This window comes from Penicillium alfredii, assembly GCF_028826965.1.
Source record: "Penicillium alfredii strain IBT 34128 chromosome Unknown utg000004l_segment0_segment0, whole genome shotgun sequence".
Taxonomy (NCBI): domain Eukaryota; kingdom Fungi; phylum Ascomycota; class Eurotiomycetes; order Eurotiales; family Aspergillaceae; genus Penicillium; species Penicillium alfredii.
This window is the reverse complement of record NW_026622701.1, coordinates 1,661,135-1,682,868: the sequence shown is the minus strand read 5'-3', so window position 1 is coordinate 1,682,868 and position 21,734 is coordinate 1,661,135. Positions and strand designations below refer to the sequence as shown.

General features: G+C 51.5%; 4 protein-coding genes across 4 annotated transcripts; all 4 read right to left on the bottom strand.

The window, feature by feature from the left end:
• Positions 1-268: 268 nt before the first annotated feature.
• Positions 269-2,260, bottom strand: bgt3 (uncharacterized protein; the record flags this gene model as incomplete). Its single annotated transcript, XM_056652871.1, has 2 exons — positions 269-410; positions 489-2,260. The coding sequence occupies 2 exons, from the start codon at positions 2,258-2,260 to the stop codon at positions 269-271; spliced, it is 1,914 nt and encodes a 637-aa protein (XP_056513938.1).
• Positions 2,261-3,353: 1,093 nt separating this feature from the next.
• Positions 3,354-6,611, bottom strand: NUU61_002288 (uncharacterized protein; the record flags this gene model as incomplete). The annotated part of the gene is made up of 6 exons (XM_056652870.1): positions 3,354-3,535; positions 3,695-4,387; positions 4,840-5,985; positions 6,030-6,292; positions 6,417-6,512; positions 6,559-6,611. 6 exons carry the CDS (start codon positions 6,609-6,611, stop codon positions 3,354-3,356), a joined length of 2,433 nt encoding a protein of 810 aa, XP_056513937.1.
• Positions 6,612-15,119: 8,508 nt separating this feature from the next.
• Positions 15,120-17,593, bottom strand: NUU61_002287 (uncharacterized protein; the record flags this gene model as incomplete). Its single annotated transcript, XM_056652869.1, has 2 exons — positions 15,120-15,364; positions 15,442-17,593. The coding sequence occupies 2 exons, from the start codon at positions 17,591-17,593 to the stop codon at positions 15,120-15,122; spliced, it is 2,397 nt and encodes a 798-aa protein (XP_056513936.1).
• Positions 17,594-20,137: 2,544 nt separating this feature from the next.
• On the bottom strand, positions 20,138-21,687 carry NUU61_002286 (DHHC family palmitoyltransferase; the record flags this gene model as incomplete). Its single annotated transcript, XM_056652868.1, has 6 exons — positions 20,138-20,431; positions 20,470-20,659; positions 20,714-20,754; positions 20,821-20,944; positions 20,999-21,497; positions 21,576-21,687. The coding sequence occupies 6 exons, from the start codon at positions 21,685-21,687 to the stop codon at positions 20,138-20,140; spliced, it is 1,260 nt and encodes a 419-aa protein (XP_056513935.1).
• Positions 21,688-21,734: the final 47 nt, after the last annotated feature.

Here is a 21,734-nt window from a genome sequence, read left to right as displayed (position 1 = left end):
TAAGCAAAATAAGCAATGCAGAGGAAGAGGTAGATAGAGAGAAAAGGTAGAGATGGAGGTAGACGGAGAGGGCAAGGTACATAGAGATGGAGGGAAGACATCTCATGAGAGCAAATCAGCAAGAAAAAAACGCCAGCAGAGACAAAAATGGTGGGGGATAAAAGCAAAAAAAAAGGGGGGAAAAGTATATGCACGTATTTTTCATGATCGTGATCCCATTACGCAAAAAGAGACAAAGGGGCGAGAGAAACTCCACCAAAACTCGGCCCTAAGGCGACTGGCCGCCGCAGTCCGGGATCTTGAGGCCCGGCTTGAGTTTGCGAGCAGAGTCCATCAGACCCCATTTGTCTTCCCAGTTCTTGCCGGGCTCGTTGAACTGAACTTTCCAGGGCTCGTCAAAGGCCTCGAACCTGAGAGAGGGTTAGCATCTCGATACTAAATACGGGAGTCTGGGGAGAGAAAGAGGGAGGGAGGGGGGAGAAACATACCAGAAGTAATCGGTCCCGTTCTTCATAGCTTGACACACCCAGTCGGACATGAACTTGTTCATGTTCTCCACGCTCGCAATAGATCCGGGAGTATCCTTATCGCAGACAGGACTATCACCGCAGTCCTTGCCACCAGAGTTAGGCCATCCAACCTCAGAAATGACTTGCTTCTTCTTGGAGTTCTTGGTGAGCGAGACATCGTTGTTCTGCCAGAAAGACCAGGTCCACGAGGCAGCGTGGTCGACATTGACACCAGCAAAGAACGGGTGGACGTTGGACATAACCACATCGACCTCCTGCACCAAATCCGAGTTCCAGTTGTCGCCCAGATCAGAGGTGGCAATGGGCATGTCGAGGCTGCGCTTCTTGGCCTCGTCCTTGACCTCGTTGATATGCTTGATGAGGGTCTTCTGGGCGGTTTTCTTGTCTGGGCCGGCGCGAAAGAGGGCCTCATTGCCAACAATAATGCCGTTGAAGATCGACGTGTCCTTGGTGTCGTCCAGGGTCTTGTACAGCTGATCGAGCTGGCGCTGAGTGGTGGTGGTATTTGAGTCGATCCAGACGCCGAGCCAGACCTTCATGCTCTTCAGCTCGAGCCGGTCAATCGCGTGCAGCACCATCTCGGTCTGGTTGCAGTCCGTGCCGTACAAGCGCACGTTATCGGTCAGCTGCGACAGCACGGCCATGTCACGGGTGACGTTATTCTGGGACGGCGGGTACTTCAAACACAGCGGGTACTGGACACCCCACGGCGTGTAGTCCATGCCAGGGAACACCTTGTGCAGATCCTTGTTATTCATCAGCTCCTTGATGGCCGACGAGTCCTTTCCGAGGTCACCATTCGCCTTGGTGTCATCCTTGGCCGACTGGTCACTGGACTTGCCGCTAGCCTTCCCTTCCTTGTGTCGACTGCCGATCGTGCCGCCGACAGCTCCGCCAACAATCGCACCCAGGATGATAATGCCCAGCACAAGCCCGACAATCAGCCCACGCTTCTTCCGTCCTTCCATGTGCTTCCCCGGCGATTTCTTCTCGCCGGCCCCGGCTTCCAGCCCGCCGCCGGGAACCGGTCCATACGACGGCCCGGCATTCTTGCTCTTCCCGAAGATGCCACCGAGGATGCCTCCAGCAGCGGCCCCGCCAGCGGCACCCGCCGCAGCAGGCGCAGCATTCGCAGCACGGGACTGCGACTGGGGAACGAACCCGTCGTCACCATCATCGGCAATCTCATCCGGGTTGATATTATCCATGCCGCCGGTGCTGTAAGCAGACTGTCGCTGGTAGGGACCATCGCTGACAACACCACCACCAGCATAGGGCGCGGGGTACTGATCACCGACGCCATGGTGGTAAGCACCAGCATCACTCAGATGTGACGAAGACTGGCCAGGCGTCTGCAAGCCCGGCGAGGCAGCCGCAGCACCAAGGGCGAGATTCGAACCGTACGAGTGCTCAGGACGCAGGGACTCGGCGCTGGCGTAGGCGGCAGCCGGTGGGACGTAAGGGTTGTCGGCCCCAGTCGTGTGAAAGCCGCGTTCGGCGGGCCCTGTGAATCCGTCATCGCGCACGGCTTCGACGCCGCTGAGCCGATCGTGCGAGTTGGCGACGCCGAGGGCGATGCCGCTGATGCCGCCGCCCACGGAGGCTGGGCCGAGGTTATCGACGCCTGGGGTCACGGTTGCGTTGTTGCGGATGGATTGTGAGTAGCCGTGGCCCGGGGGTGCCGGGATGTCCATGTCATCGGCGTCATCGTACCGGTGGGCACCGGACATGGTGAAGGGTCAACAGTAGTATCCAGAAAAAATGAGGATGTGGAGATGGTCAAGTTTGGAAGAGTCGAGGAGATGGTGAGAAGGTAAGAAGGTAAGAAGGTGCAAGGTGAGATGAGTCGAACACAAGAGGGAAGCCTAAAATTCAGGCATAAAAGCGTTTCACCTGAATCCACGGTTCCCGAGATGACGGGGTTGTGGGAGGGCAAGGTGGGCCGGACTGAAAAGCTGAGACGCGTGGATCAGCTGTGAGACACAGTGTTTTGTGTGTGTACGAAAGAACAGCACAAATAGCATGAAGAGCAAAGCGAAGTGGAAAAAGAGGTGATCTGCAAGTCAACAGAGTTGGTGGCCCGGACAACGGTGATATTCCCCCACTAGCGAGATCTGTCTCAGAGCGATCTCAGCGTGAGATAGTTGTCACTCAGCAGTAGAAGAGAGGTTGAAAAGATCAAAAGACGGAATTCGAGAAATTGCAATCTCTTTTTGACGGATGCCTCATTCCCCTGCATGCGAGGATTGCGCGCGTTTCTCTTTCTCTGATTCAAGTGTCAATGTGGAGCTGGTGGAGATTTCTCCCTGCGATCTCCAGTCCCTGTTGGTCCCTTTGAGTCCCTGGCCCTGTTGCTATTTTTGGAGGAATGTGAGACTCCTTCATGCCAAATGGCTGCCTTCGGAATATATTATTTCATGATTGATGATTGATGATTGATACACTCAAGAGCAAATATACTGCAAAAGCAATAGAATGGCTCGCCCTCGCATCTGTCAAAGCAGTGGTATATCTCAAAATGACATGTTCATAAACCCCATCACGTCGTTATCCATCAAGTCGTCACATCTTCCGAGTTCATTCCAGTCTCTGATCCCTGGTCCCTTGTTTGTCTTTTTCTCTTTTTCTTTTCTTTTCTTTTTTCCTCTCCCTTTTCCACTTGCAATCGCCGACCGTCGATCTCTCTCCACTTACCCGTGGACCCCCTTTGGGACGCGAACAATCAATCTCCAACGCCGACGCCGACAGCAGGAAAATCATCCATGATAAACCAAGAGAATTAAAATCGGGGATATCATCCTTAAGAGTATCCATGGATATCCCCTAACCTTCCACTTCCTCAGCACTGCGCTGAGTAGCTGACTGAGCACCGGCGTCCGCTTGGCGACCGCGCCGCTCGAGGAACCGTCGCTTGCCCCGACGAGTATCAAAGTGCTCGGGGATGTCCGCGGGATCTTGACCGGCGGCGAGCATGCTGCTGCGCATTTTGTTGCGATAGGCGTCCACTATAACAATGTAAGAAATAGGTTAGCCGGATATGGACAAAGGCAAGTGAGACAGTCTCAAGCCACCGCGGGGATCGTCAATTATGCCCGCCTGACACGTGGGTCAAGTCGAGTAGAGACGAGAAAAAGACAAAACAAAGAACAAAAAAAGATACATACGTGATCGCTGCAAAAAGAGCATCCGGTCCGCAAACACCCGGCTCTGGCTCCAGCTCATGCGGTAGCCGAGGTCATTAAGGAGGACCTCCTTGTGGTGGCGACGACGGGATAGCTTCGGCACATCGACCTCCCGCTCGCCGTCCAGCGAGGGCGCCGGGACAGTCGTGCGGCCAACCGTCGCAGCTTCGGGATCCTCGACATGCTCCGAATCATCACGGAAGAACCGCGCATTGGGCACAACCCGACCAGGGGCATCCTTCATCTGGACCGGGAAGTAAGTGCGTGGATAAACCGCATTGGACATGCGGTACGAGTCCGGGATCTCGTCCATATTGACCTTATCCAAAACCACCTTGACGCGCACGCGGCAGCCGCGCTGCGGGTCATCGACGAGGATGAATTTGCGGCGCTTGCCATCCGGCAGCTGGCCGAATAGTTCTTCGTTGCTGGCGCTCTGCTCGTCTGTGTTGTTGGCAATAGTGGTATCGTCCCCGCGGCTTGACGATGCTGCGATCGTCGGGTGTCGCCCCAGTGAGCCCAGGCTATTGTCTCGTAGGAGGGGTGGCATCGAGGGCCCGCTGGCGCTGGCTGGGAACGGGGCAGTCGGGGTGTCGTTGAAGACTTGAGCCGGACGCATGTCGGCGGAGGATGGCAGGCGGCCGGAGTGCTGGGGTCCGGTGGGATAGTCTGTGCCTATATCAAAGAATAGAGGCAGGGGGCACAGAATTAGCCTACGCTGTACTCCATGGGGCAGATCCAAGAGAGCGAGAGAGAGGGAGAGAGAAGGAAAAGAAAAGGGAAGAGCAGGACAAATAACAGAAAATGACAAAGACGCAGCGGTATCAAATGGATATGGTGACAAGCAGAAACACGCACAGGGTATGGAATCGACAAAAAAACAAGCCAGAAGACACAAGACAGAAAACAAACCAAGTCCAGACCAGGTAGGGATACACAAGCATACACCTCATATAACCACCGACACATGCACACCGTTTTCCCACATATACACATACAAGACATAACACCGGCCCGCCAAAAGGTCCTCGAGAGGAAGAAGGAAAAAGAGAGAGAGAGAAAGGGAGAAAGAAAGATACAGGAAGGTGGACAACAGAAGAGAACACATCATATATGGTGAAACATACCGGTGACTTCCTCAGTGCTAGGGCTGCCATCCGGTTGAGCATGATGATGATGCATCTGTGGAGGACCCATGGCAGCCATTGACGCAGAACTGATACTAGCGCGCGGCGCCGGGCCAGGCATCGCCGAGCCCGGCAGGCTCGGGGCAACGGGGCTAGCAGCGGGCATATGGGGAGTGGGCGCAGGAGCAGACTGGCGTCGATTGATCTTGGCCATCCGGCGAACCCTGCGGCTGCGCAGTCGCGGATCCTGGTTGCTGTTCCGCCAGCTGTCCACGGCGCGCTGGATGAGGCCTCGTTTTCCCCGCAGTGCCGGGTTCAACTCGGCTAACGCCCAGCCCACGGCATTGCACTCGGTCTCGTAGACCAGCCGGTTTCCCCGGTACTGGTCCTTGCTGCAACAGGCGCGCGGGTACACGCAGTTCTCCGTCTTGAATTCCTGGCCCAGCGTGTCGACGTTGACAGACTCGACGTCGCAGCGGATCGTGTACTCCATCTTGACTCGGTCCCTCGAGTACTCAAATGCGATCCACTGCACCCCGTTACTGTCCTGGCGCACCACCAGCGGCGTGGTCGCGGGGATGGGTCCCGGTGCGGCGTTGGAGCTTGTTCCCTGTGGCGGGCTGGATTGCGGGTTGTTCGCTTGCATGGCCGGGTTGCTGCTCGCCGAAAGAGGGGGATTCATCATCCCTCGCGGGGCCTGGGCTGACTGCTGTGATGTGTCCAGTTTGATTCCTGAACTGCCGGACAGCGGGTTCGGGGTGTGTGATGACTGATGCGGCGGGATCTGGGCCGTGGTGGTTTGAGGGGGCATCATCAGCGGTTGGGTAGTCAGCGGATGCTGTTGAGGAGAAGGGTGCGCGGCGTATGGCGAGGGCTGGACGGGGTTCATGGGCGAGTATGGCGGATAGCCGTACATTTGCGGCATCTGCGGGGACTGCGTGTACATGTTGCGTCCATGATGGTCGTGGGGCTGTGAAGTCACCGACGCCGGCGAGTTCGACTGGGGAGTGTGATAGATTGGGGGGTAAGGTCTCTGCATTTGGGTGGCGGTTGCCATGAGGTCGGATGGTCCTGGCCGCGGATCAGTCGAAGGTCTTAGGACAGAGCGTGGTAGGTCGTCGAGAGAGAGCGCACAGCCAGTGATAACTGCATAGATCCGTTCATTCACAACACGAAAGTTCTGAGCTTACCGCTAGAAGGATATTGCGCCGGTGCTGTGGCGGTGGTATATGAAGTCGGGTGGGTGGTATAGTAGGGTTCTTGGGACGGTGGCCCGTATGCGCTTTGTGGCTGCAAGACACCGTTGCCTAGATGATGAGGCGGGGGGTACGTAGCAGAGGCGATGGAGGGAGCGGGTTGAATAGGCGATGCAGGGCCGTGTCTGGGGAGTTGTGAAAGACCGGTTCGTGGTTGTTGGAAAGGATGAGGATGTTGTGAGCCCGGGTGCCCCGAACTGCCGTGTCGAAGCTGTAGCAGAAGCACGAATCAGTGACTGGGAATTGGGATATAGCCAGCGCAAAGCCGCCTGAAAGAGGCGACAGGCGAATTTGCGAGCCCGACTGCACGGTGGTACAGACCACCTAAGAACGTGGATGGGGGAGAGAGAAAAGAGACTCGGGGGCACAGCCAGATCGTTTGGAAGAGTGACGACATCGTCAAGGGTATCGAGCCTCCTGAGTGGAGCATGGGCATTTGAATCTTGAAGTTGAAATCCCCGACAAGCTCATCTCATCATGGGAGGGGGGCAAGGAGGCCTCGAGCAGGGATGCCATTAGGTGCGTAACAAATGGCCAGGGTACAACCAGGATGGCCGGCCCAGGACCAAAGAGAGGCACGAATTTGTGTAGCGCTGAGTCGGGGGCTTGATACCGCTCAGTGGTTCTTTTCTTCCGAAGGCGCAAAGCACTCGAGCTGCTCGATTTGCCCCCCGCGAGAGGCGCTTTGCAACGCCACACACGGACTCGAGGATTGCTCTCATTGCGCTGGGTCCTTCCATGTCGTTTCAAACGCGCGTGGCAAACAGAGATTGAGCGGGGATGAAGTCCCATGGGAATGTATACAAGAACGATAATGCGCAATGGACCATGACAAGCACCGAAGACCCAAGAGAACTCAGCGATAGTCGGGCATTGCCAATAGCTCGGCGTCCTGTTGGAATTGACCGCAGCAATGGGGGAGAGATCGATTGCCCCGATTTCAGCTTGCAATGGGACGGGGCGCACGGCGAGATCGAGGGCGACCCCGCGACAGAATATGAGAGAGAGAGCAAGATAGACGGAATGATATTGAAGTAGGGCAAAAGAAAAGAAAGAAAGAAAACAATCTCACAAATCTATCATGAGGAATACTCGACAGACAGAAAAGCGACGCAACGCAACGCAAAGAAAAGACACATAGCACTGAAGAATGATACTCACGGGATCATCAATCGGATCGTCCTTGAACTTGGGCAGAGGACCAAGATCAGTCTGTACCATGCCGGTCATGGACCTCACGGGCTGGGATAGAATAGGGAGAAAAATAGACTCGAAGCCAGGTTTGACAAGAGAAGAACTAGGATGGTTTGGCGCGCGAGGGAAGAACCGCGCGTGGAGATGTCAGAAAGGATGACACACCACGAGGGCGATCCGCGAGGGCCTGAGGCTGAACACTGCGCGACACACGGGGATTGTTGACTGGGGTTTCAACGGTGAAGGCAAGTGGAGGGTCCAGGGTTATTTAGCTGCACTCGTGAGACCCATTCTTTGGGATCTTGGCCTGAAGGCCAGGAAAAAGAAATCAAAAATAAAATGACAGAAAAAGAAAAGAAAGAGAAGGGTAGAATGGCAGTGGGGAAAAGGTGTAAGATTGACCACGAAAGAGGCCTCGAAACCGGTACTCATCCGAGCCTCAGGAGGTTTTAAAATGAATGTCAGACTGGCCCTGAAGGGAAAAAGAAAAGAAAAAAAAAAGAAAAAAGAAAGAGGGGGATGATGTGCAGCATGCAGGAGTGGAAACATGGGCATTACTATAATATTACCATTGAGTTATTTTCAGTATTATTTCTATTATTTCTGATTATTTTTATAACAAAGAAAAGACCATACTAACTCCGGCACTTGGCCTCGGTGGGGATCGAGTTCAACGGCCCTGGATTCGACTCGGAGACGGTGGAAAGACGGTGATACGTCCGAAGGATCGAGGGATGGGGTCGGAGGATGTCCCGGAAAGATAATCTACATCCTGCTGGAATGCTTTGTTACTAGACGGGATAGTGTATAGAAAGTGAAAAAAAGAGTACTAATAACACAAAATGAAAGAAAAGAAAAGAAAAGATCTCAAGCAATTGCTCTCCGTCCACACCCGCGAGTCTCTAAGAGAGATGTTTGTACCCATGACGTGGGGGATCGCAATTGCACCCTCCAAACCGCGGTCTAGAAGATGGACTAAAAAGGGCCGTGTGGAGACGGGAGAAAAAGGGCTTGACGTCGGATCTCGTGCAGTGGGTTTCAGGTACGAGTATACACAATGATTACTAGTGTGATCACATTATAACAGTATAACAGTATAACAGTATAATATTATTCTCGGAGTATATCGAAATAGAAGATCGGCAACAAAGAACCGGAGAGGGTTACACACCGATCTGACATAGTTCCACGGCCCAATGAATCTCTTCCAAGGAACTCCTCGGCCCCGTCTAAATAAACTCGAAACAGCCTAACGGCCATCGCATTTGCGTTCATGAGAGCAAAAAAGAAAAAGAAAAAGAAGAAAAAACCCGCGTGTAACCCTCTTTTTTCTTTCCCCTTCATTTGGTCTCCCAACCTCAGATCCCCGAACTACTGTTTAAAAAAAAAGAATTCTAATGCTAGTTGCCGGAGTATCTGCAACCCTGTGTTCGAGTCTTTGAAACTAAATGAAAGAAAGACCTGTTTCTTCTACTCAGTCAACAGTGGATCCATGGATATTCTCTCCATGCGGCCCCCCACCCGGGTTCACCCTGAACCACCTTAGCGCGAGTTAGGGCTTGGCAAGTTGGAGTGGATTCCCTTGGACCCAAGTTGTCTGGCTCTAAATCGGCCGACGCACTTTTATTATAACAATTATAATCTATTATTATTATCTTCGAATATTCTTCTCAGTGCATAGTGAATAGCCAAAATGCTGGAGAAAGATAACTAAAGTAAATGGTAAATGGTAAAGAATACTAATATTTAGCTGAATACTGTAGCCTGCGGGATTCGAATCTTCCAATGTTGATCCCTTGGGTTGTATATTCCCTATGAAAGACCTCTTGGAGAAATTCCAGGAAACAGGAATCTCCGGCTTTTATTCCTGAGGCTGGATCAGGAAGCCCGCGCGGACTATCAAAGTTGCGCAGCACATTGCATGAAAGCGGACGGACATTTCTCTCTCTCTCTCTCTCTCTCTCTCTCTTTGTTACTAGTGAAACTAGTCAGGTTCGAGGGCTTTCCAGAATCAGGTTAGTCTCGTCGTAATCGGCGCAGGCATCTTACAGCTGCCCCATCTATGTATCCATGCATCCAATGAAGGGTCGACAGTAGTTATGCGGGAAGAAAGACTCGACCGATAATGCGCACACACACACACATCAATACACTCAGGAACTCAGCCCTGAAGGTTTGGGGCTAATCACCCGTGTGTACGCATGGCCCAGCCCCTTACCCCAGTGGGGCCGAAGGGGCGGAGAGAAAAATGTCATTCGATCAACATTCTTATTGGCGTGATCGATGTAGGGTGGTTGGGGGGATGTCCGCGACTTGTTCTCTCTCTCTCTCGGGGGGAAGTTCCACCGCTGAACTTGGGGGCTCTTCCCCCTTCATGCTACTTTTTTTTTAAAAAAAAAATTAAATTTTTTTTTTCTTTGTTCATGGTACGGGACGATCATCTCGAGTGGAGGGAAATTGCGATAACAATCCGTCCATGACCCACCAGATCCAGTGGCCAGTGCGGGTTACTAGATCGGGTATGTGGTATAGTAGATGGGCAAATTTCCACGGCTTCGAGTCTTGACAGAAAGAAAGAAAAGACAAGAATTTGAAATACTTGACTATAGATGAGCTGGATAGGCTGAAAGAAACCACAATTAGACACAGAGCACTTGACCTTTGACTCTGTGGTTTGAGAGTATGAGGTCGTACAGTTCCAGAAATGTTTCACAGTTCAAATCGCAACGATCCGACGTGCTCGCTGGGGCTACCCGGGAACGCTATCGACGCTATCGACTGGGGGGGAGGAGGGGGCGTTTTCGGACGCAACTCCTGGGCGGATCAACCTTGGAACCATGAGCTTGAGAGTGGCGCGCCCCGGATCGACTAAAGGTTGAAGTCTGGGCAAGTCTTTCCTCTTCTTTTATTGTTAGTTTCTCTTTTTCTTTTCGTATATTTTTGCCCCAGATTATCGAGTATCGAGTCATACGTGCGTGTCAACAAAAGACGGCAAATCTCGTTAACTGCGCCAGTTGCCGATTCAAACTCGGGGATACGTCACGCACACAGATGGCCTATGTTAGGGTCACGCCGTTTGGATTGGGGCCCTCTTTTCTTTTTCTATGGCATCAGATGCAGCGACTCAACTTGTGGAAGTGACCGAGGCTGCTGAGCCACTTACATACCTAAGGAACTCTCCAGCTTGGTGGCAGTTAGCATCACTTTTGGCACTAAATGAATATTTAGGTATAACGAGGCAGCTAATGAATGGACAGGTAGAGATACCCAATGGCTTATGCACGCTTGTCTATGGATGAGTTAGGGTTAGGTAGCCTTAAAACTAAGGATTGCATACTCGGCACCACGATTCTAACTTACCTCTCGAGGCAGGTAGAACCGCCACCCATTTCCTACTCTCCAAGTCTCTTTCGACGAAATTTTCCTTGGTTCATCTACACCTGAAGAAGGGGGGGGGGAAGCTGATCGGCACCGACGGGCCAAAACGCCCACGTTGAATTAGCACTGATGTCAGCCCTTGCGGCGTGCAGATGCAGTCAGTTTGCTGTCCTCGTCACGATGACCTTTTCTCAGCCCAAGATTGAGATTTGGACTTGTCTGTATGTAGGTGGCAGTCTCGAACGGTAGAAAAAAAAGAAATTGAAAAAGAAATTAAATTAACAAAAGGGGAACACCGTGGAGACGGAGGATTCGGGACTCGGCAAGCGCATCGAATCCCACCCACAATCCACAATCCATAATCTCTCGATGCGTCGCCCGCCGCGTGTTGATTGCTAACCTGCCAATGATCGAGTCATCAAAAAAAAAAGTCCAGAAGTCTTGATCGGCTTGGCTGGCTTGGCGGGTGGACTGGACACTGGATGTACTGTACGCCCCCCCCCCCCCCGGGGTGGCGCTAGGATTGTAGATAGCAATATCAGAAAATGGGGCTACTGCTTTCCCGGTCCATGGACACGCTCCTCCTGGCACTGGTTAGCTTAATCCTTGAACGAGACTATTGACCGGTCATAATCCTCATAATCCTCTAATCCATCGTATGGCTTATACTATAAAGTATGTATACAGTATACAGTAATGTGCAATCCTCTAGAAGCAATCCAAATTAAAGTTGTCGCACCCTGGTCCCCCCTAGATCCCCCCTTCCATCGTGCCCTATAACTCGGAACGATCTGGCGCCAACGGCTTTTTGTCATGGATCCAGATCCATTCCGCATTTATTTTTATACACAGAGCAAACAGAGCAAGAAGGGTAAAAAAGAGGAACTAGCAGCTAGCAACGGATCAAGGCACTCCGGAAATCTACCATACACAAAGCGGGCTGTTCCGAGCAAGCTCCTGGTTCGGGCAATGATAATCAATACCTACAGTAGGTATGGCTCGCTCGCTCTTTGTTGGTTTTTGGAGAGTGTAATCCCCGATATAACCGTGGTCACATCAACTGCTCCTCTTTTTTCTTTCTCAGTTATTTTTTTTTCCCTGATATTTTTCGTATATTATACATTAATCAACGCTTCTTTGTTCTACTCTCAATGGTAGAGCCAGCAAGATCGGGCGTCGGCTGTGATTCCGGCTCCACCCTCCGCCCGACTCATCTCGACGGTCTATTTTATGAGTGCCCGAAAAAGGGAGGTGATTGAACAATAATCTAGCATGAGGTAACTCCATCACAAAAACGGTGTCTTTGACCGTTGCTCTTGTTGAGGAAAGGATATTCCGGCCGTGGAAATTAGAGAAAACGTATCAAAAGAACAAGGAAAAAGCAATTAGAAAAAATAAAAGTAAAAATAAAGAAAGGTTCTTTGACCGACATTCATGTATACATACATCGAAGGTTCAAGATTCGCTGTCAATGTACACCGAATCTTTGATACTGACACAGAAGCAAAAACAAAAGAAAGGAAAAAGCAAAATGCGGCTTCAGAAGACAAACTCTGTGAGGCATCGACTGGCGGGACCGCGTTAAACCTGCAGGTGTAGTAGCGCGGCGCGTGGTCCGAGTGAGCGCAGCTTGTTTCAGAATCTTTGCGAGCGAGAGCTGGAGGGCCTAATATAGAAATCCTTATAGCTGATCGCTGCAGAGATACGACTGTCACACTCGATTGTGCCTCGTCACCTATCAAAGGTACCTCTATGTAAAAAACATGAGGTATATATTGTTTCTTTAGATTAAATGCTTTACTTTGGTATAGTTGAGATCCATGAGTATATTACAGCGTATAACATAGGTATACCCAACGCCAGCCATGTCATAGCGTTAAATGCCAATGTCAAAATGTCGAGAGAGAGAGAGAAAGAGCAGATGCAAGGGGGAAAAGGGTTCGCCCCCATGTGCTACGCGATGATCATCGACGGATTTAGGTAGATGTATTTGCCACTACATACGTAATAACACAAAGAAAATCATGAAATATTTTTTTAAAATAAAATCATTAATTAAAATAAAATACACAGTAAATGAGAATAAGTCAAACACCTATACAAAGACTATACAAAAAGGCAATAAGGGTGAGGGATGTGTGCGAGATTCTCGATAACATCGACATCATCTGGGGTTTTCTCCCCCCCCCTCCTTTTTTTATCCATTATTATTATTTTTCTTATTTTGTTTAGGGATGTCCACACTAGATCGATCCAGAGACTTTGGCCACGAATCGTACCCCTCTCTTCCCATACGGAGTAATAAGTCCGTGAGCTAAGAAATCAGAGAGAGGGGGGCTGACGGGATGAGCTCACGATCTACCGGATCGAATCCTGGCTCCATTCCATGGGATGAAGGCCTCGCCAATAATAGATAGCCCTACTGTCCTAGGAAATGTCTGTTACTACCTACTGTCACTAGTATGTCAACTCTTCCCATGAAACACATGCCCACCATCAGTAAGACAACACTCTTCTCTTCGCTTAGGACCCACTCGAGAAAGGGGAAACTACTGTGGGGGACAGCCGTTGTTAGGTCGAGTTCTAGCTATTCATTACCTAGTTTGCATGCCGAGGAACATGACTAGCAAGAAAATAATAGTAATAATAATAATAATAATTTGAAAATAAAAAATAAAATAAAATAAAATACATACTACCCCCAGAGAGGCATGTGTTCACAAGCAACTTTCAGGCGCTAATCGCTTGCAGCTTGGGGGAAAGACCCTCGGTGTCTCGGGGTCTTTTCTATTTCCACAATATCCAGTGGTTCAGTACCATCCACCTATAGTAAAAAGACAGTGCCAACAATAGATGGCGCAGTAGCCATAAAATGCCGCATGCAACCGCGTTATTTTTTTTTCTGACAAGATCGTCCCCTTCCCCCCCCCCCCCCCTCTCTCTACTCTAGGTACCTAGGTAGGGCTATCACCGGGCTATTATTAATTTGTGGCCTTACATATGACTGGATGGACCCGGGTCTTCGTTGATTACTATTATTATATTGCCGTTTGATTCGGATTGACTATCCTATTTATTCCGTAGTTGTAGGGTGAATCTTTTACCCTATGCCCAGTACTACTACTATAGTACTAGCACAAGAATAAGACTTCCCGAGGTCTACTAGGAGATAGATGAGGGTTTGTTATTTTTAATAATAAGTATCTAACTATCCCAAAGAAAGCTGAAGTCATATCCATAGATTGTAACTGAATATCTACGCACTTTCTACTTAGAGCTAAGGACAATCTACCAGAATAGAAATGTTGGTCTGGCATTAAACACTTATCAATATACAATACTAGCCCTCCAGTGGCTAATTGGCCATTCTAATCACCTTCCCAGAAAAACACCGGTGAATATGAATTAAATCTCTCTGCGTACTTCGAAGTAAAATCAAATGTTTGCTTCAATATGTGTGGCGTCGTGTCTAGAACCTGCACGCTCCAACTGGCCACTGTGGTCCACCTGTGATTCCCCCCTTTTTTTTCTGTCTGTGACGATCAGGCGTGACGGCAACTTTCTTTCTTTCTTTCTTTCTTTTTTTTTCCTCCTCTAGAGGACCTATGTAGAGATATGAGGGGTGGGGGTGCATTAGAAGGGTTCTCATGACTGGAATAATTTCCGATAGAAAAAGGAAAAAAATGAAAGAAAGAAAAAGAAAATATCAGTTTCGTATACAATCGTATTAGTGGAGCAATTCTCTGAGCGTTGCGCCATTTTTTTTTTTTCTATTTTCTTTGCTTTTTTCATGTCTCTTCCAGCTTTCCAACTGGTGAGGCTACACAAGAGATGAGAAGAGAATAGTGTCTACTTCCAAGATTACCTAGGTAGGTCTGCTTGCAAGGATATAATCTGCCCTTTTTGAAAAATAATGATAATAGCAATAATCATAATCATAATAATAATAATAATAAATAAAATTTATGAAAATAGTCAAGTCAAAATTCGAGGACAAGTCATACAGTTCATGTGTGCGGATATCCCTCTTGCGTAGGTCGTACAAGAGCTGAAGTGGCAAGGCATCAACATCAACACCCCATGCAATCATTCATTGGTCCCGGTCTAGGACACTGGCTATGCAATACGTGCTCTTGATGAGCATGCCACTTACGCCATGTATAAGACTCTATGTATCAAGACAACCAAGCGGTGTAGATCCAAAACAGAGAGAGAAAACACCAAGACAAAGACCAAGATAGCAAACGGTGGACTGCGACAAGGAAGCTTAGGTAGAAGCAGTCGAGACAAGTGCATGAAATCATGAAATCAAGCGAGAGAGCACGAGGCCGCACATAATTCTTTCTTGTAGCCTTCGGCTAGACATTGGCTCACACATATACACATATACACAGCACCGGAATCCATTCGTTCGGTCGGTCCAGCCGAGAACTCGGATCTTTGATCAATTTCCTACCCTTGCGCTGGCGCATTCAGAATGGGTCTCTCATCATCAGGCGAATTGCTTGGAGCGCGAGGTCGGGACGGCAGCGCCAAATTCTCCGACTCAGGGGCCGGGGTCGGCGGAGCTTCAATCTGACGCGGCGCTCCATCATCTTCGTCCTCGTCGTCACTTGAGAAGTCGTCGTGGCGGCCATGGCGGCGGCTCTCGTCCCTGCGACGACGCTTGTCGTGCAAGTATTCCTTGTGTCGGGCGTCTGAACAAATCCTCAGTTAGTCTGACACTTTCACAAGACACCAACAAGACTCCCTTCAGATCAATTGGAAGACTTACCTCGAATCTCCTGCGTCTTGACAGCATACGCCTGGATCTCCTCTTTGCTCAGCACCCGCAGCACAATCACATACTCTGACCGCTCTTCGAATCGTTCGTTGCCGGCCTCCAGCGCAGCCGGATTGACCAGTCGTCGGTCAACCTTGGTCCACCGCGCGCCCGGTGGAATACCCTTTTTGTTGAGTGGAGCGACGCCCTCTCTGACGGGGTTGGGCTCTTCGGGGAAACTCTCACGCGGGGCCTTCAAGATACCCTTGGGAGCTGCTTCGGGCTCTTTCGAAGCCGGCGGCTCGACCGTGACGGGCCGTCGCCCATCGCCTGTGCGGTCATCACGCGGGGAGTGGCGCGATTCACGCCGGCGGCGGTCGTCTTCCAGTAACCGCTGGGGGCGAGACGAGCGGTGTCGCCGCGAGCGCGAGCGCGAGCGGTCCTTGCTTGACGTGTCGGTGCTGCTGTGTCGGCGACGGGTTGTCGCAGGAGCCTCGCCGCGGTAATTTCGAAGATCCTCGTCCGAGCTGTACGCGTCCAAATCGCTTTCTACCCGTCGTCTTGAACGTCTGCGTGGTCGCCTCGTATCTCCGGGCTCCAGATAGAGCTGCTTGTTTTGGTCGGGGCTGGGGGGGCCGCCATCTGTCGGTCCTCGGGGTGAAGAATGCGCTGGATCATTGTCATGTTCGGGATTGTGCGGGCGTCGGTGACTGCGTGGCGGAAGGCCATGTCCCCCGGAATCCGGATCTCCTTTATCCAATGCAGCTGGCTCGCGTCGATAGTTACGAAGATCTTCATCTGATGTCAACGCGTCCGAGTCGCTCTCCGCCGCTCGTCTCGAGGGTTTGCGAGACCGCCTCCGACGGTGAGAGTCGCCGGACTCTAGATAAAGTTGCTTGCTTTTTTCAGGACTGGGGACATCATCCGTCAGCCCTCGAGATGATAACCTTGGATCTTTGTAATGTTCGTCATCGCGCAAACGTCTGTGACTACGTCGTGCAGGACGATGGTCATAGTCCGACAGGTCTGAATACCCAGCACCCAACGCCGCAGTTCCCAGCCCTGGCAAGGCCTTTTTCATGTCGTGTGGCTTTGAATGCCGGTCATCTTCATGAGCTCGGTCAAACTCACGATCGTGATGTGGTCTGCGGGGACGGTGGCGGCGACGGCCATCGCTGTAGTCATCGTGTCGAGACGAATAACCAAAATCAGAGTCGTGGGGCACAACGACCAGGGCACGATCGTGATGATCTCCCTTGGGCTTGTGCATCTCTCGAACATTATCTGCATCATGAACCAAACCTCGCGGGCCGCCATCGCGCTGGTCCAGCTTATCCAGACCCCGCGAGGTCGGAGGTGGCCCGTGGCTCCGAGGTTCTTTTCGCGAAGGCCACTGTAGATGATCCTCCATTCCTGTCATGCTCAAAGGCCGGTCCTTGGTATACCCACCTCGTGGATGGCGCGGCCGGACCGGGTAGTCGCGGTCGAACTGCTCCCGGGGAGTGGTGTAGGAATATGCATCATAGTCATCGATATCGTCCCCTTTTTTCAAGCCAGTATAAGGTGGATAGCGCCGCCGGCCGGGTGCTGGGTGGACACGGTGTGCCCCGTGGCCAACCCGAGCTTTACTATCGCGCGGGTCCAGACGACCCGTGTCGCTCGCATAGTCGGTGCTATACATTCGACGGTGGCGGCCGCCGCTCTGAGAGGTCGAGGCAAGGTAGTGGGCGGAGTCATAAGGAAGTGGGCTGGCCGAACGCTGAGGGCTCGCACTCATGACCTGCGAGTGGCGGGGGTGTGATGACGAGGGCACCGCAAGTCTCAATGGGGTCTCGTAGTCTGCGGCGGAGGTTGTGTTGCTTCTGTGTCTGCTGGGCTGAACGCTGTATTCGGTCCTTTTCTTGGTAGCCTGATTGGGGTCGCGATAGGTCTGGGAGGCGACCGGGCGCGCCTCGAGCATCGATGAACGACTCGGGCGATGCCTGTAGGCACTGCCATACCCGACATCTGAGGGGTACTCATCATAGTCGTAGCGGCGGGCTGTTTCGTAGGGGTCCTGCGATGAGCCGAGTTGCACCATGCCGGTGGAAGCTCGCATGGGGTCTACCATGTGGCTCCGCCCGGCGCCCGGCGACAGAGTCCGGTAATGGTCCGAGGAACCCATCGTGGACTTCCCAGGACAATCTCCGATTCAGGCGTGGCTACCAGACGCCAGTACGGTTGGCGTCGAATCAGTGGTGCCGCTCTCGATTTCGTGGCGGGCGTGGAAAGCAATCGAGTGGATGAGAGCCGGTTGGGTCGAGGGCAAGAAGAATTCAAACACGGAGAGGTGGTAAGATAAAGAGGTTGGAGGGGCAGAGTCCAAACTCTTTCCACTGTATAACCCGATTCAAATGACCAAGGTGAAGGCAAATTGAGCGAAGGTGAAAGAAGAAAAGAGGAAAAAAAAAAGGGAGCTCTTCAATGACGCACAAGTGGGTTGGGAACCCCCACCGAGTCCTGCCTGACTTGCACTTGGGTGCTGACCGCGGGAGGTACCTGAGAAGTATCTAAGAAGAGTAGTACAGGCCAGGGTAGAGTCTTGATAAGAGGTAAAAAGTAAATATTACCCAAGTCTACTTGCAGATAAAAGCATATCCGTGGAATGCAGCGCTTTGAGCCCATGGATCGCCATGTGCTCTCCCCACCGATCCCTTGCGCAGCGCCAGTCTCCATCCGCCCGCCAAAACCCCCGTTGACAAGCGGTCAGCCTCGTCGACTCCACCGCGTTCCGGTTTGCCCGGGCGTCGGGCGAAGTCAGCGGGTGAGGCCTGGCGAGGCCAAAATAAATGATATCATCGGATCTACAGTGGGGAGATGGGTATGCGAAATCCTGGATCGGAATTAATATAGCGAACAATAGCAAAACAGCCAAACAGCAAAAAAACAATAAACAAAGATAGAAAACTTATAAAAGTCCCAAGCTTTACTCTACCAGACACAAGATTCGATTGGCTTACCCTCTTCCAATAAACATCCAGCCTTATACAACTACACGCATTGGCTTTGGATTTTGTTGAATTGGCGCATTCCGACTGGTCATGTTCTCTCTTCAAGTAGATCTTCTATAATAAGCACAAGCCCCTTTCAACCCCAAACGCCCCGGCCGAGGACTCCGCGACTGGCCCCCGGGCAAGCCAAACAAGATCTCCCGGTTTATGTCGCGCGGAATACTTCCATACACAACGTCACTATTATTGGGGGGAGAAGAACTCCACCGGCTCGTCCCGGCATGCAAGGGAGGAACCCGCCCTACGTACTTGACCTTCTAGAAAAGATCGATACTCTATTTGATTGAGCGGTCAAGTGGTTTCTGACTTCTACCGAGGCTCATCATGTATGGATTTGCGCCCAGGTTTGTCAGGTGTCATTTTCGAAGCCCTAAAAGGGTGTAGTTGGGTTCATGCCTGGTTTTGGTGCCCGCTGGCTGGCTGGTTCCTGTTGCTTCACTTCTTTTTCCTTTCTCTTGCGAACACCGGGGTCTTACTTGCCCTGGCCCGGGGCGGTCCTCTCCCTCTCCTTGGGGTTGGGGTGTGCTATTTCGGGGTTTGTGAGGCAGTTCTGTTCTTGCCTCAAGAGAGGGTGTGGTGCGGGTGGAAAAACTGGATCTATATAAAGATACCAAGAACTATCCAGTCTCAAGTGTATCAGTCAAGAATTCAATTGAGTTTATCACGGAATCATCATCATAGCCAGAGAAATCCATACCAAACCGATATCTCCATTATCTCGAGCATCCATCTATACCACCTCATCCAATCTAAATCTATCAAACTACAAACAACCATGTCTTCAACGCACCTGTCTCCCACGCTAGACAATCCCACCGCAGAATACGAAGCCTCTGCTTTCCACGAGGATCAATATCGATATCATCCACAACATGACTGCATCCTTCAACCAAGACTCCTCACAAGCAATCCACCACTTCTGCGCCGCTTACGATCTTCCTCAATAACATCCCCATCATATCCACCATCTATACTCCCAACCTCGCTATTCACAACCAATGCTTCATCAAGAACAGGGGCGATCCAACAACGCCCGGACTGGTGGACATGTTGTAGCTGCAAGCAAATGGCCAATCCGGCACTTGCCCCGGACCGATGTCCGATCTGCTCGCATTTTAAATGCTGTTCTTGCTCGAGGGAGAGCGTGCGGTGAGATGTGTTGGACATGTACTATTCTTGGATGATTTACAATGTGATCACGCGGTAATATGGGAGCTGTCATTGCAGTGGCTTCTACGGGTTAACCATTCTGTGATGTTTCTTGGAGTCTGCGGTTATTATTTTGGGGAAGTGTATATTATACTGGGAATGGCTTGTGAGGCTTGGACAACCCCAGTATTTATTTGGATGCTCTATGCTCCACTTTCTAGTCCTTTTTTTTTTTTTTTTTTTCGCCGGGTCGTATAAACTAGCGAAGGATGTTTGTATTCAATAATGATAGCATTCAGCCCTACCCCGGTGGATATTCGTAAGGCTACGGATCTAGAGACACAGTGCGGAGGCCGCAGGAGTGGATATAGTGGAGCACAACGTGCACGGTATCGATAACACCAATTATGTATGGATGGATGGATGATAATGTATGACTTATGCAGATTGTTCATAAAAGGGAAAAGCCCTTCCCCCCCCTTTGCGGTGATCAAGTTGGTGGCTGTGTGTCAACCCGTCGGTGTTGCAGACCCGCACCCCGATCCGTTGGGGGACGGTGCTACCAAGCCGGCTTCCTGTTTCAGGCGAGCCACCACGGGCCCCAGCGCAAAGGCACTTTCCAAGCTGCTGTGATCGGCGCAGGGACTCTGCTTCAGAGGAAGTAGCCAATCGGCGACACTGTACCCCATCACCTGCTGCAGGTTTGCGAGTGGGCTGCCGAGGTTGAACGGGTTGTCGCCCGGCTGGGTTTGGAGGATTGCAAAGACGTGGCGCTCTTTGGTTGAGGGCTCGCTGGTTTGGGGCTGCGAGGTGGTGGGAGGGGGTGTGGTGGCCAGGATACCATGCGGAAGTTTGGGGCCCAGGGGGATTCGGATGCCCATAGTTGGTCGAGAAGGTGGTCCGGCACGCGGATGGCTAGTGTCCAGACGGCGGATCGCCGGTTGAGGTTTTCGATTGTGGTGAGGTTGAACATTGCTAGTTGGAGACTGCTCAGGGTCATTCCCAAGGTGAATACACCAAAGAGTCCGCTCCTAGTGATTGATATTAGATGGATGGTAAGCAGTTTCCAAGGGAAAGACACATACAGTCCAATGCAGATACACCAATGTGCGTTGATTTCTCCCAGCTGACAAAGAATGTTAGTATCGAGTCAACATCCTTGACCGATTCAACAATATCTCCGGGCACTCACATGATGGCGCAACTCCGCCGTAAAGTAAGCGGACACGATGAGAGCAAAAAGACAAAAAACGAAAGTATAGGCAACAAATTGCACAAAGAACTTAAACGACGTCTCGGACACGACTCCGCCAACCCTGGCATGCTGTTAGTGATGTTGATCTCTCTCCAGATGGGAGAAATATCCATACCAAGGACAGAAATGGTCCATCTTGCGCACGCAGCGATCTACCTCTCGACAGTGATGCGCCCGGTCCGTCTTGAATTGGCAGCACGACGAACAATACGGAGGCCGACCGTCCGGCTGGCACACGAAGACATCCTTGGTGTAGAATCTCTCCAGTCCAAGTGGATCGAGCTGAAACGCCTTGCCTCCGGCGGTAGTATCCAAGCCTCGTTCTGTGTCGGCGTCGGGTTGGGTGTTTTTCTCCGGCTCTTGAGGCTTACGCGAGCTGCTCTTCCTGCGACGCGGCTTCTCGGACTCCGAGTCCTGCGCGTCCTTCGCGTCCTGCTGGATACGCTCCGCACCCAAGGGGAGATAACCTGGTTCCCACGCAACATAATATAGCAGACGGAGGTATGTGACAACCATCGGGATTAATAGAACATAATAGACGGCGAGGATGGCGGCGCCCGCGCCGACTCGGGGGGCTCGATCGTACGAGGGTAAAGGATGGATTAAGTAGTCAACTGGAAGTCGGCGACGTTAGCAATCAGACCCCCAATCAACACTATTGTTCCTTCGAGTCATCCCCCTGCAACACTCACTGCATAAAGGTTTGGTGACGGCATAGCTGGCGTAGACGACGGCGCCCAAAAGCACGGGCGGGATGACTCTGGAGACGGCGACATTGACGCGCTTCTGCGCGGGGGTCGCCATGAGAATAAGGGCTGCCTCAATGTACCAAATGCATGGGAAAATAATAT